Source organism: Ascaphus truei, unplaced genomic scaffold, assembly GCF_040206685.1.
Source record: "Ascaphus truei isolate aAscTru1 unplaced genomic scaffold, aAscTru1.hap1 HAP1_SCAFFOLD_1547, whole genome shotgun sequence".
NCBI classification, from domain to species: Eukaryota; Metazoa; Chordata; class Amphibia; order Anura; family Ascaphidae; genus Ascaphus; species Ascaphus truei.
The window spans coordinates 1-18,009 of record NW_027454436.1 but is presented as its reverse complement, the minus strand read 5'-3'; the positions used below and the strand labels follow the sequence as shown (position 1 = coordinate 18,009).

The 18,009-nt window shown below is 50.7% G+C and overlaps 1 protein-coding gene and 1 long non-coding RNA gene across 5 annotated transcripts in view; one reads left to right on the top strand and one right to left on the bottom strand.

Moving 5' to 3' along the window:
* The window catches only part of FRMD5 (FERM domain containing 5), a 43,430-nt gene extending 31,077 nt beyond the window's left edge, over positions 1–12,353 (top strand). For 2 of the 3 annotated variants that reach the window (XM_075581735.1, XM_075581737.1), the window contains exons 10-14: positions 4,028–4,119; positions 5,206–5,280; positions 5,384–5,470; positions 6,489–6,595; positions 10,988–12,353. In XM_075581735.1, the coding sequence (XP_075437850.1) occupies positions 4,028–4,119; positions 5,206–5,280; positions 5,384–5,470; positions 6,489–6,595; positions 10,988–11,535 (909 nt within the window). In that variant the 3' untranslated portion in view covers positions 11,536–12,353. The remainder of the gene's footprint in view (positions 1–4,027; positions 4,120–5,205; positions 5,281–5,383; positions 5,471–6,488; positions 6,596–10,987) is intronic. The other variant, XM_075581736.1, reaches the window with a different exon arrangement.
* Positions 12,354–15,602: 3,249 nt separating this feature from the next.
* Positions 15,603–17,807, bottom strand: LOC142476290 (uncharacterized). 2 transcript variants are annotated; one of them, XR_012791512.1, is made up of 3 exons: positions 17,644–17,798; positions 17,113–17,370; positions 15,603–15,723 (listed from the first exon to the last, which is right to left on the bottom strand). It is a non-coding gene; the product is annotated as an uncharacterized LOC142476290 (long non-coding RNA). The 2 variants fall into 2 exon arrangements; XR_012791511.1 differs by lacking the exon at positions 15,603–15,723 and having other exon boundaries at positions 16,777–17,370; positions 17,644–17,807.
* Between the last annotated feature and the right edge of the window lie 202 nt (positions 17,808–18,009).

The following is an 18,009-nucleotide window of genomic DNA, read 5'->3' as shown; positions in this document are numbered from 1 at the left end:
CCTGGGTACCCCTATCTCCTGCCACCCCCTGTCACCCGTATAGTGAAACAACAGGGTACAGTCATAGGGAAAAATAAGTCAGGGTCAGTCTGCGACTTGGTCTGGCTTACCTCGCTGGTCCCCGCAGAGACCGCCGCTTTCGTTGGTCCCGATTGCAGGGGGACTGGAGTGGCCGCCGCCGGCATCATCTGGGCCGGGAAGCAACGGGTCACCGCCGCAGCAGCGCCCGGGGTTGGCACAGGGGAAACGATGCAGGACCGGGGTCCCAGGTCTTTGTGGAGAAACACAGCTCCATGCAAACTTGGTAACATAACCCCCTCCCGCAATCCCTGTCCCTCCCCCCACTCAGAAAGAGCTCCGGCACTTTGCCGGAATCGCGGCTCTTCTGCCGCCGCCGCCATGGGCGAGCCACGGGTTGCTGCCGCAGCAGTACCCGGCTTTGATGCAGGGTCGCCGGTGTGGATTGGGGGGCTCTGGTCATCGCTGGGAATCGCCGACTCCGCCAATGTGAAACACCCACCTCCTGCACACCCCAACCCTCCCCCCAACTAAAATTGCCGCCGGCAGGATGCTGGAGTGGCGGCTTCTTCTCCGCCACCGCCGGTTCTCTGCCGGGATCAGGTGGATGGCCGCCGCTATTGCTGATGCAGCCCGTCCAGGTTCTCCAGGAGACGTTCCGAGGAGGGTTGTCGCCCCGGCTGGGCGGGAGCCATCAGAGGATGCCACTAACTTGGTCATCTTTTCCGCAGCTCGTGAGCGCTGGCCCTGAGGGGCTTCTTCTCCCGACCGCGCACAGTCAGGGCACCGGGCATTATTGTGGCCCGTTTGGTGGCAGTGCCGCAGAGCCTGCCGGAGCTTCTCCGCCACCGGTGGACTAACCCCAGCAAGGGGCAACAGAGTCCAGAGCGGAGTTGCTCGAGCTCCGGGCTCATTCCAGAGCTTCTCCGCCACCGGTGGACTAACCCCAGCAAGGGGCAACGGAGTCCAGAGCGGAGTTGCTTGAGCGCCGGGCTCTGGGAGGGGATAAGCGGGTCGGTGTGGTACCGACGCCAGGAACTGGGTCCACTTCGCCGGGAACCACGTCTTGCCCAACGCACACACCAGTGCTAGCTCTTTCAGGGAAAATGGACGGGCCGCCGCAACGGCCGTTACCTCTCCTGGTGCAAGACTTCTGTGGTCTCCGAGACCACCCGCTCCCTCCACAAGTCTCTGCCGTCCCGAGCTGGGTCCATTCCCTGCTCTCCGGGCGGTTTGATGGTTACAGCAGCTGCAGCTGTGGATCTTTGCTCAGCCTGCCGGGTTTCATGCTCACCGATTGCTGTCTCTCTCTCAGCCTTGCTGGCTGCTGGTCCCCGCGCCGACTTGATGCACTCCTCCGGTCTCGGTGGCCCGCTCCAGTCAGACGGATGGCCGGCACTTTGGTTCTGGAGGCAATGCTTCTCACAAGTAGGGGAACAGTGAGGAGGTGCCATATCTTGTGTTATATGTTGTACACTGTGTGTTCAATATCTTTAGTCCCAGGAACTTGCAATTACCATCAAGTTCCCACTATATTACAGTATCCCGCAGAACACTAGCAATACAGGTCCAGTTCAATCCCGCCGCTGCCACCAGTTTTATTAATAAGCCTGTGACGGGAGCTTTGCGACAGGCTATTAATAATACACAAAATATATATATATATAACTGGGTTGAACTGGTACTAGACTTAGATATGATAAAATATAATTTATTCCTTGATAAAGGTGAACACACAAAATATACAAATAACAGGCAAAATATGGACACTTACTTAAAGATGGAAATGATGAAACAGTCAGATCTGGACTGGCAGTTCATACAACAATCTTCATCATCCCAAGACACGAAAAGCCATGAAAAGACCTTGCATTCAGACATTGCATAGCATTTCTCTCAGCAATCAAGATGGTATAGAAGAACACCGGATAAAGGGTGACAACCATTTATAAACCTTTTGTAACCCTATCCTTAACATTAAGTACAGGTGATTGGTTTTCAATTACCTGTAGCCACTCACTAACATGGGAACACATTTTGATATTTGCCCCCCAGCTAGTTGGCACATGCTCAGTTGGACTCTGGGGTCTCATTTCTGCAGCCCCACATTTGCATCAGGAATGCCAGCCAGTCTACTAAACGGAATTTCTGGCAGGATACCCTTTGTTGTAAGGTGTGAAATGGGACACTTATAGCCTGCTCTGGTTTGAGTCATCTCTGCCCTCCTGTAAATAGTGTAGGTGATAAACTCCTTTGAACAGCACTTAAATTCTAGACATTGGGACGCTTTCCCTGACCATCTGCTGCCTTATGGCCAAGGGAATTTCCTCTGGTTCTTGTCCATACCTTGGGACACAGTATTAAAGATAAAACACAAACATTTTAAAATATCCGGTTCCGTTGGGTCCAGCGGGTCCAAACTTCCCAGTTCTCAATGCCGGAACTGGGACACCCTATGGTCCAATTTGCGACTTGCTACAACATTCGGAACCGGAGTTACACAAATACACCTTAAACCGTTTCCTATTTTAATACAATAAACTCAGCTGTAAATGAAATCACGGTTTTTCACTAAATCCCCACTGAAAACAATGGGCTTCGCCACCGTAGACTTTCAATGGCAAACCGCCGCCGTTGGCGGCTATGGGAATCCGCCGCCACAGACATTCAACGAGGCAACGCCGCCGTTGAAGTCAATGGGGGTTTTCCGCCATAGCCGGTCAACGGAGATTGGCCGCCATTGGAGTCTAAACTTTCAAGGGTGTCCATACTCCATCGGGTTGGTCCAAGAGGGTCAAGGATGGTTCTGCAGCGATGCCGGAGCAGTGACTACAGGTACCCCAAACCCTGGCCCTCTGGACCCTCCGGAACCGGAGATATGGATTCCTAAATTTCAGCTTTTTACACTTAGCCGTTTTCTTGAGCTGTTTCTGCCGCCGCCATTGGAACCTATGGCGCGACCCGCTCTTCTCGGTTCGACCCTTATCAGGGGTCCAGGATTCGGGGACCCGGTTGTGGTCGAGTGGGGGGAGGCCTAGGAACTAGGGGCAATTTTTTTTTATTTCTAGGTGCTCTAGAACTGTTTATTCACACGCCACTTGTCGTTGAACTTGACTGCTAAGTGATCAAAGCTCTCTTATTGAAAAAGTATCCGCTGTGCGGTTTTGCGGTTTGGACGGCAGCCAACTCGTTCCTGGAAAGGGCCGTCGAGGAACCTCCATTGAAGTCAATGGGCCCATTGACTTACAATGGGAAACCGCCGCTCCTCCTCTCGGACGCCACCTGCTGGTCTTCCCAGGAAACAGGACCAAAACAGCAAGATTCGCTATTAGAATGCATTGAGCCCTAATGGCGGCCTATGGGACCCTGCAAAATGGTGCCTGAAAAGGCGGGAAATTACACAAAGGGCTATAATCATTAGAGAACTATTAACCCTTGTACTCCCGGATGGATCCTAGTGTGTGTGTGATGCAGACACTGGCCCAGAAACAATACATTTTTTTACAGGGGAATAAGCATTTGGATACTGAAGCGAGGTAAAAACACATTACTGGACCTCAGTCCAGTTAACCCCTTGCTTCCCAGGTGAGGGTAGAGGGTGGCCAATTGGGGTGTAACCCCTTTAATCCCGGGCCAAATCCTCTCGATCGTCACAGTGAGATATATAAATATACACACACAGTGACAGACACACACATATATATATATATATATATATATATATATATATATAATCATTTATATGTGAGAGAGCAAGAGGTGAGATATATAAATATACACACAGTGACAGACTGATAAATATATATATACACCATACACATTATTCGTTATGTCTGTCGCCCGGTCTGTGCGTCTGTCACTTCGTCTCTTTGTTGCACGGTCTCTGAGTGTGCCGCGCGGTCTCTGAGTGTGCCGCGCGGTCTCTGAGTGTGCCGCGCGTTCTCTGAGTGTGTCGCGCGTTCTCTGAGTGTGTCGCGCGTTCTCTGAGTGTGTTGCGCGGTCTCTGCAGGAGAAGCGCTTGGTCCTGACGTTCCTGGCTCCAACTCCCGAGGCCTGTAAACATCTGTGGAAATGTGGGGTGGAGAATCAGTCTTTCTTCAAGTCAGTGCCCCCCAATGACCCCCACCCTCCCCTACACACACCCCACACCCTCCCTTACACATACCTCCCACCCTCCCCTACACACACCCCACCCTCCCCTACACACACCCCCCACCTCCCCTACACACACCCCACCCTCCCCTACACACACCATACACACACACCCCACCCTCCCCACAACACATAACCCCCCACCCTCCCCTACCCACACCCCACCCTCCCCTACACCCCCCCCCACCTCCCCTACACACACCCCACCCTCCCCTACACACACCATACACACACCCCACCCTCCCCTACCCACAACACATAACCCCCCACCCTCCCCTACCCACACCCCCCTCCCTCCCCTACCCACACCCCCCACCCTCCCCTACCCACACCCCCCACCATCCCCTACACACACACCCCCCACCCTCCCCTACACACACCCCCCACCCTCCCCTACACACACACTCCCACCCACCCCTACACACACACACACCCCTACACACACACACCCACCCTCCCCTACACACACACACACAACTTCCCCTACACATACACCCACACCCTCCCCTACACACACACCCCACTCTCCCTTCCACATACCCCCCAACCTCCCCTACACACCCCCCCCACTCTCCCTTCCACATACCTCCCACTCTCCCTTCCACATACCTCCCACCCTGCCCTACACACACACCCCACCCTCCCCTACACCCCCCTCCCCTACACCCACCCACCCATATCCCCCACCATCCCCTAACAACAACCCCACCCTCCCCTACTCTCTCTCTTTGTCTCTCTCTCTTACGGTCTCTTTGTCTCTCTCACTGTCTCGTCTCTCATGGTGCCTTTGTCTCTCTCTCTCTCACGGTCTCTTTGTCTTTCTCATGGTCTCTTTGTCTCGTCTCTTTGTCTCTCTCACTGTCTCGTCTCTCACGGTCTCTTTGTCTCGTCTCTCACAGTCTCTTTGTCTCTCTCTCACGGTCTTTTTGTCTCTCTCTCACTGTCTCTGTCTTTCTCTCTCTTTGTCTCTCTCTCACGGACTCTTTGTCTCTCTCTCACGGTCTCTTTGTCTCTCTCACTGTCTCTTTGTCTCAGGTTGGAGAACTCTAAGCAGGTCCGCACAGTCTCCAGCAGTAACTTGTTCTTTAAGGGCAGTCGGTTCAGATACAGGTAAATACTGAGAGCAGAATGTCTCTCTGGAGCCCGCCCCTTGCTGTCTCGTCTCCCTCGGTCCATCTCTCGCGGGTCAGTCTATATTCATGTCTCTCTCCAGTGGTCGAGTTGCTAAGGAAGTAATGGAATCAAGCGCCAAGATCAAGAGAGAGCCCCCCGAAATCCACAGGTACTCCCCAATCCACAGGTACTCCCCAATCCACATTTACCCCCCCTCCCCCCAATCCACAGGTACTCCCCAATTCACATATACCCCACCAATCCACAGGTACTCCCCCCCCAATCCACATATACCCCACCAATCCACAGGTACTCCCCAATTCACATATACCCCACCAATCCACAGGTACTCCCCCCCCCCAATCCACATGTACTCCCCAATTCACATATACCCCACCAATTCACAGGTACTCCCCAATTCACATATACCCCACCAATCCACAGGTACTCCACAATTCACATATACCCCACCAATCCACAGGTACTCCCCAATCCACAGGTACTCCCCAATCCACAGGTACTCCCCAATCCACAGGTACTCCCCAAATTTCCCAATCCACAGGTACTCACCAATCCACAGATACTCCCCATTTCACATATATACCCTCCCCAATCCACAGGTACTCACCAATCCACATATACCCCCAAAATCCATAGGTTCTCGACAATCCACATGTACCCCCTCAATCAACATGTCCTCCCTATTCACAGTTACAGCCCCAATCCACAGACACTCCCGTGATTCACAAGTACCCCCCCCCGTATTACAGCATATAACCGCTCCATATAACTCATCCTATTACCCCATATAACCCCTCCTTATAACTCCATATAACTGGTGCCTATAACGCCTCCTATTACCCCCCTATACCCCCTCCCTTTAACTCCTCCTATTCCCCATATAACCGCTCACTATAACTAAACCTATTACCCCATATAACCTCTCCCTATATCTCATCCTATTACCCCATGTAACCCCTCCCTGTAACGCCTATTGCCCCATATAACCGCTCCCTATAAATCTTCCTATTGCCCCATATAACCACTCTCTATAACTCCTATTGCCCCTTATAACCTCCCATTACCCCATATACCCGCTTCCCTATAACTCGGGGTGCTGTTTGGCTGTGTTTGGTGGGGGGGGGGGGTGCATATTTTGGTCACATGACATTGCCTGGAGATCACATGACCTGTTTGCGGCACAGGGCGGGGCTGGTCCCGAGTCGCAGTTGTCCCTCGATCAGTCACGGGCTGCGGTTGAGCAGTGTCCCTCGGACACGCAGGAGGGCTGTGCACATCTCAATCATGGAAGGTGCGGTGCGAGGGGGGGAGGGGGAAGCGCAGAGGCCAGGCGGGGAAGGGGGGGGCTGTGCGTGTGTGTTTGGTGGAGGATAGCTCTATGGGGGGGATTTTGTTTGTTTAGTGGGTGGGATGTTAGTCTGTGGGGGTGGGGGTTGGGGGGGGGTGTCTCAGGGAGGGTTTGGGGTATCTATGTGTGGTGGATTAATTTATGGGGGGATGGAAGTCTGTGGGGGAGGTGCCTTGGAGGGTTGGGGGGTGTCTGTGTGGGAGGGCGGGGGGTAGAGCAGCTCCTGTAACAGTCTGAGGTCAGCAGTAAATATATTCATTCCCAAAATAGCCTGGTAAGAGTCCGAGGCTTTACCTTGTATGTCAGAGACAGAGGGGCTGGGCGAGAGGTCCCACGGCACAGAGAGGGGGGAAGAACTGGAGAGAGACAGAGCGAAGAGAGACAGACAGGAGGAGAGAGTGACATAGATACAGAAATAAGACAGAGACATTTAACTAGTGGGAAATTAAGACTGACAAGAGTGTGAGACAGACAGACGCCTAGAGAATGTCCCAGCGCAGGGGGCTGTGAGAGTGCAGGGGGCTGTGAGAGTGCAGGGGGCTGTGAGAGCGCAGGGGGCTGTGAGAGCGCAGGGGGCTGTGAGAGCGCAGGGGGCTGTGAGAGCGCTCTCTCTCCCCTCGTCATGGTGAAGTGTCTGATCCGCATCAGGACAACGGTGAATGTTCACCTGCGGATGATCAATCACTGTTACCGCGATGTGAAGGTCCGAGTGCTGAGTCTAGGTCCCCGGCTCCTGGCCCGGGCGCTGGGGGCCCTTCCCCTCTTCCCAGCTCTAACTGGGGGGGGAGCAGCCTCAGCAGGGAGCAGCCGGGAGACCGGAATAACAGGTGAATAACTGAGAGTCTGCGTCGTTACCGTATACATTACCTGCTGGGTGTATATATGAGCCGATGCATGTAGAGTATACATACAGACATATATATACATATATATATATATATATATCGTCCGTCTATCCTGTACGGAAGAAATAAACACCTAATATTTGTATTCACATAACTGCTGCTATTATGAACACTTTGATGATCACATATAACCTATGATTAGCTTGTACCGAGCACGGCAGCGCCTTCTAAGGCGCTAACATATGGAATGCATCCATTTTTTCTGTGTGTGTATATATATATACGTGTGTGTGTGTGTATATGTGTATGTATATAGTGGCTGGTGGGTGTGTATATATTATATATGTGCTACCTCTCTGTCTGCTTCTCTTCTCTTAACTCCCGCTGCTTCCCCTGTCTCTTTTTTTTTTTTTTTTTTTTTTTTAAAGTCTTTCTGCACTCCTCCCTTTTTCTCTGTTCCCCCTCTTTCCCCAGTCCTCTCTGTCTCTTTTCCCATTCCTCTCAGCTCCTTATCTTCCTTTGCCCCCTTTCCCTCACCTCATTCTCTCTCTCTCTCTCTCTCTCTCTCTCTCTCTCTCTCTCTCTCTCCTCAATCTCTCTCTCTCTCCTCAATCTCTCTCTCTCTCTCCTCAATCTCTCTCTCTCCTCAATCTCTCTCTCCTCAATCTCTCTCTCTCTCTCTCTCTCTCTCTCTCCTTCCTCAATCTCTCTCTCTCTCTCCTTCCTTAATCTCTCTCTCTCCTCAATCTCTCTCTCTCCTCTCTCTCCTCAATCTCTCTCTCTCCTCTCTCTCTCCTCAATCTCTCTCTCTCCTTCCTCAATCTCTCTCTCTCCTCAATCTCTCTCTCTCCTCAATCTCTCTCTCCTCAATCTCTCTCTCTCTCCTCAATTTCTCTCTCCTCAATCTCTCTCTCTCCTCAATCTCTCTCTCTCCTCAATTTCTCTCTCCTCAATCTCTCTCTCTCCTCAATCTCTCTCTCTCCTCAACCTCTCTCTCTCCTCAATCTCTCTCTCTCCTCAATCTCTCTCTCTCCTTCCTCAATCCCTCTCTATTTCTCTCTCTCTCTCCTCAATCTCTCTCTCTCTCTCCTTCCTCAATCTCTCTCTCTCTCCTCAATCTCTCTCCTCAATCTCCCTCTCCTCAATCTCTCTCTCTCTCTCCTCAATCTCTCTCTCACCTCAATCTCTCTCTCTCCTTCCTCAATCTCTCTCTCTCTCTCTCTCTCTCCTCAATCTCTCTCTCTCCTCAATCTCTCTCTCTCTCAATTTCTCTCTCCTCAATCTCTCTCTCTCCTCAATCTCTCTCTCTCCTCAATTTCTCTCTCCTCAATCTCTCTCTCTCCTCAATCTCTCTCTCTCCTCAACCTCTCTCTCTCCTCAATCTCTCTCTCTCCTCAATCTCTCTCTCTCCTCAATCTCTCTCTCTCCTTCCTCAATCTCTCTCTATCTCTCTCTCTCTCTCTCTCTCTCTCTCCTTCCCCAATCTCTCTCTCTCTCCTCAATCTCTCTCTCTCTCCTTCCTCAATCTCTCTCTCTCCTCAATCTCTCTCTCCTCAATCTCCCTCTCCTCAATCTCTCTCTCTCTCCTCAATCTCTCTCTCCTCAATCTCTCTCTCCTCAATCTCTCTATCTCTCTCTCCTCAATCTCTCTCTCTCTCCTCAATCTCTCTCCTCAATCTCTCTCTCTCCTCAATCTCTCTCCTCAATCTCTCTCTCCTCAATCTCTCTCTCCTCTCAATCTCTCTCTCCTCTCAATCTCTCTCTCCTCTCAATCTCTCTCTCTCTCCGACCCTTCTCAATCTCTCTTCTGTCTCTCTCTCTCCGACCCTTCTCAATCTCTCTCTCTCTCTACTCTCAATCTCTCTCTCCTCTCAATCTCTTTCTTCTCTCAATCTCTCTCTCCTCTCAATCTCTCTCTCCTCAATCTCTCTCTCTCTCCTCAATCTCTCTCTCTCTCTCCTCAATCTCTCTCTCTCCTCAATCTCTCTCTCCTCAATCTATCTCTCTCTCTCTCCTCAATCTATCTCTCTCTCTCCTCAATCTATCTCTCTCTCTCCTCAATCTATCTCTCTCTCTCCGACCCTTCTCAATCTCTCTTCTGTCTCCCCCTCTCTCCTCAATCTCTCTCTCTCTCTGACCCTTCTCAATCTCTCTTCTGTCTCCCTCTCTCCGACACTTCCCAATCTCTCTTCTGTCTCTCTCTCTCTGACCCATCTCAATCTCTCTTCTGTCTCCCTCTCTCTCCTCAATCTCTCTCTCTCTCTCCGACCCTTCTCAATCTCTCTTCTGTCTCCCTCTCTCCGACACTTCCCAATCTCTCTTCTGTCTCTCTCTCTCCGACCCTTCTCAATCTCTCTCTCCTCTCAATCTCTCTCTCCTCAATCTATCTCTCTCTCCTCAATCTATCTCTCTCTCTCTCCTCAATCTCTCTCTCTCCTCAATCTATCTCTCTATCTCTCTCCTCAATCTCTCTCTCTCTCCTCAATCTCTCTCTCTCTCTCCTCAATATCTCTCTCTCTCTCTGTCTCTCTCCGGCCCTTCTCAATCTCTCTCCTCAATCTCTCTCTCCGACCCTTCTCAATCTCTCTCTTCTCAATCTCTCTCTCTCTCTCCTCAATCTCTCTCTCTCTCTCCTCAATCTCTCTCTCTCCTCAATCTCTCTCCTCAATCTATCTCTCTCCTCAATCTATCTCTCTCTCCTCTCAATCTCTCTCTCCTCAATCTCTCTCTCTCTCTCCTCAATCTCTCTCTCTCTCCTCAATCTCTCTCTCTCCTCAATCTATCTCTCTCTCTCCTCAATCTATCTCTCTCTCTCCTCAATCTATCTCTCTCTCTCCTCAATCTATCTCTCTCTCTCTCTCCGACCCTTCTCAATCTCTCTTCTGTCTCCCTCTCTCTCCTCAATCTCTCTCTCTCTCCGACCCTTCTCAATCTCTCTTCTGTCTCCCTCTCTCCGACACTTCCCAATCTCTCTTCTGTCTCTCTCTCCGACCCATCTCAATCTCTCTTCTGTCTCCCTCTCTCTCCTCAATCTCTCTCTCTCTCCGACCCTTCTCAATCTCTCTTCTGTCTCCCTCTCTCCGACACTTCCCAATCTCTCTTCTGTCTCTCTCTCTCCGACCCTTCTCAATCTCTCTCTCCTCTCAATCTCTCTCTCCTCAATCTATCTCTCTCTCTCCTCAATCTCTCTCTCTCTCCTCAATCTATCTCTCTATCTCTCTCCTCAATCTCTCTCTCTCTCCTCAATCTCTCTCTCTCTCTCCTCAATCTCTCTCTCTCTCTCCTCAATCTCTCTCTCTCTCTCCTCAATCTCTCTCTCTCTCTCTCCTCAATCTCTCTCTCTCTCTCCTCAATATCTCTCTCTCTCTCTCTCTCCGACCCTTCTCAATCTCTCTCCTCAATCTCTCTCTCCGACCCTTCTAAATCTCTCTCTTCTGTCTCCGTCTCTCTGACTCTTCTCAATCTCTCTTCTGTCTCCTTCACTCTGCAGGCCTGGAGTCCCTGCGGGACAGTGCTCACTCCACGCCTGTTCGCTCCTCTCTCTATGGTGACGCTTTGTCTCTCCGATCCTCCCGGGAGATGATAATCAGTGATGAGGATTACACCCCGTGCTGCAGCGCCCTTCCGACCCCTGTGTGTGAGCCCAGCATGGAGCCGTCATTGGGGCAGCAGGCGAACGGGACCCCCTGCAGCTCCCCAGATGAGGAGACCGATACAGCTCCACCCAGCATCACTGACACAGAGATCCCGCCCCCAGCGCTACCCGGGACAGAGGAAACGAGCCGGGGTGCAGCAGAGCCGGAGCAGGCGAATACGTTTGTGCAGAGCGTCCTGCGGCTGCTGGCGGTTACATTCTGCCTCCTCCTGGCGCTGCTGTTGCTGCTGGTCGTTCTGGCCGAGTCTGAGCTGGAGTTGGCGTTTCTGAGGGACATCCGGCTCACTCCCGAGTTCCAGCAGTTCCACTATCAGTACTTCTGCCCCCTGCGGAGATGGATGTCCTGCAAACTGCACCCCTTGCTCAGCCTCATCGACTCCTGAGCCGCCATGTTTGACCTTGACGAACGACATCAGGCGGGGCGAGGAGGACACAAGACGCGCAGTGTATGCTCTTCAAGTGTCCTCCCCGTCTCACCATAAACCGCACACTCGCCCGCCCCTGGCTCACACACCTCCCCCGACCTGTCCGCGAGAGGAGCGATGCTCTGCGGGAGGCTTCTCCCGGCACCTGGCAGCTGATGGGGAGTTGAAGCCAGGGTGAGAGGGGCATGAGTTTAGGGAACGGTACCCTTATTACATCAGCTGCATGGGGTGTTAGACATGCTTTGAGGTCAATGCAAGCTGTCATTTCACACGCGCACCTCTTCTCCGTGTGGGCCTGCGCCCCCTGCGCTTGTTCAGCCGCAGGTATAATGTGGCAGAACGGGCTGGCCTCTTCCATCCATCCTGACACCAGAAGCAGAGCTCAGATCTGCAAGACTTTTTAAGAAGCTGAAACTGCACTCGCTGCAAACGTACCATCTGTGCTGATATTTCCCTACCTATGAATCTGTAATGCAGGGGCGGCCAACTCCAGTCTTCAAGGGCCTCAGGTTTTCAGGATATCCCTGCTTCAGCACAGGTGACTGTGTTCGACTGCTGAAGCTGGGACTGAATGAGCCACCTATCCTGCACACCTGGCCTGTTGGATGGCCCTTGAGGACTGGACTTGGCCGCTCCGCCCAAACGTTTTCATTTAAATACCTCAATTTTATCATGTTATGTTTGGGGCTTTTTTGATGGCTCCCTTAGTCATGGTTTTGCTAATTGTTCTTCCTCCCGTGCATCGTTATTTGTTGTCACATTCACTGCAGCATACCAAGGGGGGGGGGGGGGAGGGGGGGATTTTGGGGGGCGGATGGGGGGGTCCAAAAAATAAACCATCACGGAGGGAGCCATCTTGAATTTGACCTGCAAAGAATACTTGTTTCTGTAGTTGACTTAATTTAAAGCAGCTTGCTTAATGCATTTGAAAGCTTTTGTTTACAAATAACAGTGAATGCAGATTGTTTCAGAAAGCTAAAACAGTGCAGGTTACCACATGGCATAGAGCAGGGGTGGGGGGGAAGCGACAACGGGAGAATATTCAGGCCTCACCGTGATCCAAAGACATACATGTCCAAGTGAAAAGAATATCAACATATGAGAGACGTGTTCCTGATGTCTGTGTATTAGGGTGGGGGGTGAGAGATATGTGTCCCTGATGTCTGTATTAGGGGCGGAGCGGTGGGTGAGAGGTACGTCTCCCTGATGTTTTTGTATTAGGAGGGGGTGAGATACGTGTCTCTGATTGATTACTCTGTATTAGGAGTGGGTGAGAGGTATGTGTCCCTGATGCCTGTGTATTTGGAGGTTGTGAGAGGTACGTGTTCTTGATATCTATGTATTAGGAGGGGGTGAGCAGTACGTATCCCTGATGCCTGTGCATTAGGAGGGGGTGAGAGCTACGTGTCCTTGATGCCATGTATTAGGAGGGGTGATAGGTGTGACTCTGTATAGGTGCATGTCAGAGTTTGCACATGGATGTTAGCTTCTTTATATTGCCTGGGAGTTATCAGCAGCGGCTCTCTGGCGGTTGTTTTGTGCTGCGGAGATCGCAGCCTCTTACATTTACAAAGGACCTTTTCGCCCATTTAATTTGGGAAAATATTTTGCCTCCAAACATATTACCTTACTTTTGTATCGAAGAGACTGTTTCAAGGTTATATTTTAAGAGAATAGTATTATTTTATTATTGCCAAGACATTTTGTTTTTTTTTAAATTGCTTTTTAGAGTTTGTTTCATGTAAATAAATTAACAAAAAGATCATTTCACAATATAGTGCAGGGGTAGCCAACTCGTCCTCAAGGGCCACTAACAGGCCAGGTTTTCAGGATATCCCTGCTTTAGCATAGGTGGCTCAGCCACTGATTGAGCCTCCTGTGCTGAAGCAGGGATATCCTGAAAACCTGGCCTGTTAGTGGCCCTTGAGGACTGGAGTTGCCCACCCCGTATATAGTGGGTTATAAAATTTTTTAAAAAAAGACAGCAGCGTCGTGTGCCACAGCGCCAAAAAATGCCCACAACTACGAAACCCAGAATGCACCAGGGCAGGGAGACTGCACATCTGGGAGGGGCGATACTTAGCGCAGTAAGAACTCTGCGCTCCCTGCATGCTCTGCGACCCCCGCATTCCGGGAGGGGGAACTAAATGAGGATCCCGTTAATGACTCATTCAGAAGTGCAATGAAAGTATGTATAGCAATGTCGTTAAGTATCAAATCAGCCGGTGCCAGGAGTGGGGCAATCACCTAGTGAAGCAGCTGACATTATGCAGCAGACAAGGATGTGTATGAGGAAAGACCTGCTGGAGTGTTACAGACACAACTGCTTGCACAAAGCTCTTGACCACTGTCCTCTTGACCACAATATTAGACCTAGTATGGCCCTTGACATTAGAGCTGTGAACAGCCTCCCCCTCTTGTGGCTGTTGCCTGCAAGTGCTCAACTTACATGCTGCATTGTGTGATGAGTGATGATGTGGGAACTGCTGGCTCAGAGCCGTGTGCTGGAGGATTTGTATCACTCGATTTATTTCCGCAGGGAGTGTTACCAATTAAACCACCAGCCAGTTCTTCATTCTGACATCTCTGATTCTGCATTAACCTTTCGGACTTGATCAGACGCTGGTTACAGGAGGATCCCCGATTGCCACGCGCAAGGGTCAGACTATGCAACGCACGCACCGTAATCACAGCCAGGGAGAGGAGGCCGACGCTGCGCTGTCGCGTTCATTTCAGAGGAGAGATTCTGTGGACTCCTTTGCATATGACTTCGTGCAACATCATACAGACAATATCTGGCACATGCAGCGCGAGTGTAAAATCTCGTTAGGGAAATGACAGCTCGTGTCTGTAACCCGCATTCATGGGCAGTAAATCATATTTTGCTCCCAACTGGGAAACAATAGTGTAACTAAAAAGACCCTTTTGTCTACAATTCTAGAAAATATGAACGTTTTCTGCTGCCTGGACACAGCGTATGAAATGTGTTTTGCTGCTGTGCTAACAACCAGCCTTTATTTCTAGAAATTGTTAAGAGGCCTTTTAAATGACTAGGAATTAAAGCCACGCAGATGTAAGGAGCCATTTTATCCCCCCCTGCATTGCAACCGGTCACTATTAGTGCATGTTGTCACTTGACCGCCTCACTGCTAATTATAAATGCATTGCTATACTTTGCTGACAGTGAATGCCGTGCTGTATATGGAATGATATAGGCACAATGCCGCCTCCTAGAGATTACAATCGAATGTCCGTGCAGTTAGGAGGATTTGGTAGGTGTGTTAGGCTTGCACCATAAGCACACACTGCTAGGCCCAGCCTCTTTACATCAGAGGGGGCCTGCCATTGACTGCTTTGTGTGTAATACAGCTGTACTGCACCCTTCTTCGGGAGTGAGGTTGAAATCGGCTTTCTTGCACCTTGGTGCTCTAGCACACGACTATTTGGAGAGCTGCTCCTGTGATATGGGGGGGGGGGGGGGGAGTGGCAAGAGAGACATGCTTTGGGGGTTCCTACCTTTGATGTTATCATGGCAATAAACCCTGACCCCCGCTATAGACAGCAATGCAGACAGGTAGTTGGGTTATCTTGATGAGCAGGGGTGTATTTATTGATATGTATCCTGTGTATAAATCATTCTATGCAGTTTTCTTTCTAGAACTTGAATTAGAAACATTGGGACTGATTTCAGGTGCAGCTCTGAGTTGCCTTGTGACAGTGTCAAACAGAATAACAGCGGCCTTACGATTGGGAGCATCCTACGTCTGTTTTGCCATAGAAAAAGTAGTGTTTCTCCCCGGAAATGCCCGTTTCCTGTTCTGTGCACACACGCCGCGGTCACGCATGAACCAGTAGACCGCATGCTGTATCTGCTGAGGGAACTTACTGCAAATGTGAATCGCGTCGGGTCTACAATTTTTTTTTTTTAAAAACCCTGCGAGAAATGACATGTCCTTGTGCCAAATCCTCGTCACATTTTCCACGGTATCTGTCACGGAGTGTGGAACAATGACAGACATAATAGGTGACCAGTTGACAATATTTTTAAAGAATAAAGACATCATGAGACCTTGTGGGCTCTGTGTGGCTTCTTTCCTCATCACTATCCACTCAGGACAGTCCAGGTGTGTGGGACAGGCCCGAGTTCTGCAGAGGGGACCAGAACATACAATGTAGCCGCTCCAGACGTCTCCAGTTTCCTAAGCAGGTCAATTACATCTTCATCTATAATCAATATTTAGCAGAGAATAGAGCACGGACATGCAGCCAGCGGGGGAGTAACTCCAGAGCAGGTTTTTTTTTTAATGGGTTCCCTGCAATTTTCAGGTCATTTGAAAATTGTACAAAATACTGAAGAATTTACATTGCATCTGATCTCAGGCACGCTATTAGAGAGGGTTGGGGTTCCTTACAATGCATCTGATCTCAGACACGCTGTTAGAGAGGGTTGGGGTTCCTTACAATGCATCTGATCTCAGGCACGCTATTAGAGAGTGTTGGGGTTCCTTACAATGCATCTGATCTCAGACGCGCTATTAGAGAGGGTTGGGGTTCCTTACAATGCATCTGATCTCAGACGCGCTATTAGAGAGTGTTGGGGTTCCACAGAATTTCACAATATAATTATAGGGTTCCTTAACCAAAAAAAAGTTTAGTAAATAAACTTCTAGTACGAGAAGGACAGTGTTTTTTTTTTTTTTAAAGTCTTCTGGCTGCAAAACCATTGATTTATTAACAGGAAAACTCAATATTTGGGATTTCTTTTCTATGATAAATATGCTTTTCTTGCACACAATTGTATTTGAGGTGCTACATGTCTGCAGAGCTTGTACACATCTCTGCCCTTCAGAGAAAATGTGACATTTATGGCACCAACGGGTCAGCAGAAATGTCAGATATAGGGCAGGGGGTGCACAACCTTTGACCCCCCTCCCCCCCTTTTCTCCGGCGTTTTCGGTTGTCACAACGTCATCTGACCCCATGGTGTCATTTGACGTCGCCAGAATTCGTCGGAGACAAGGTAAGGGACTTGGAGTCCTCGCGCGCTGTATTGGGGGGAAGCGCAGGGCCTCTGTAAGCACAATGCCAGCCGCCCCTGTCCCTGGCAGGGCAGACAGGGTGTGTACACGTTCTGGATTCCTGTGCATCGCTGTGTGCAAGGTGGGAAGTCAGAACAAAAAAAAAAAAAAAGACGGTCCATCCATGAACAATTTCAGTTTATTTAATGGGGGAGAAAAGGCTAAAGATTGCTGTGATCCAGGAATAGGGAACATAAAAGTCTTCTGTAAGAAGGTAATAATGAGTCTGATGCTAAAAGGCAGAACAGAGATATGTTCCATTTGCGCGCAGTTTGACAGAGGCAGGAACGCAGCGCAGAAATAAAGTCACATGGTGTACAAGCTGATTGATGAGTGAGCAGGCCCAATGCTGCCAATATCGCCAACGTGGCAGCAGCACGACCCCTGCCCTCCCCCCCCCCCCCCCACAGTCTAATGCTGCATAGAGCTGGTAAGTCCAGGGGCTCAGAAAACTCACCCCACTCACTCCCGGAACACGTACATCCTCCCACCGGCGTTGCCTCCCACCAGTATATTCCTAGTGGGGTGCAGGGCATTGATGGAGCACACGGAGCCCAGGTATTCAGAGCGAAAGCAGTGCAGCCTCTGGCCAGTCTCACGGAAAACCTCGATCTGCCGGGGCTGCGCCATGCTGCCTACCACGAAACAGTTCTCCTGCTTGGGGTCCCACAGAGCCTGGAAACGCGACAGCCAACGACCGGTAAAATTGTTGTGCCTGCAGGGGAAAGACGGGCTCAGCAACTGGCGCGGCTACTCACCGGCATCTGCCCACCCCATATGCCCATCTGTAATCCTATGGTGTGGTCTGCCTGTATCTGCCCTCTCAAATCGTAAGCTCTGCCGGCCACGGACTCCGTGCAGATTATTGATGTGGAGCACAGGCCTCTGTACGGATGCCACACGCTCCTTTATTACTCTGTGCTTCACATCATTCCTGCCGGACCTTAGGAGCAGCGAGGATCTGCTCCTTGCTACGAACACACCTTACCAGAAAGTGGTGATGCAGGGAGCCTCGGAGCCCAGGCTGCTGCTGTCATACACTCTGAAAAGACAACACAAGGCATACACGTCAGAGGCCGGCCCCCCAATGCCCTGACTGACCTTGCGGACACACTGCACCAGGGGTGGGCAACACCTGCTGGTCACTCTTGATGACTGGTCAGGTTTTCAGGATATCCCTGCTTCAGCACAGGTGGCTTAGTCAACGACTGAGCCACCTGTGCTGAAGCAGGGAAATCTTGAAAACCTGACCTGTTAGTGGCCCTGAGGACTGGAGTTGCCCCATCCCTGGACTACACAGTCAGGAGATACTCCAACAATCGTACACAAAGTTGAGTTCAATTAGTTTAGTGCA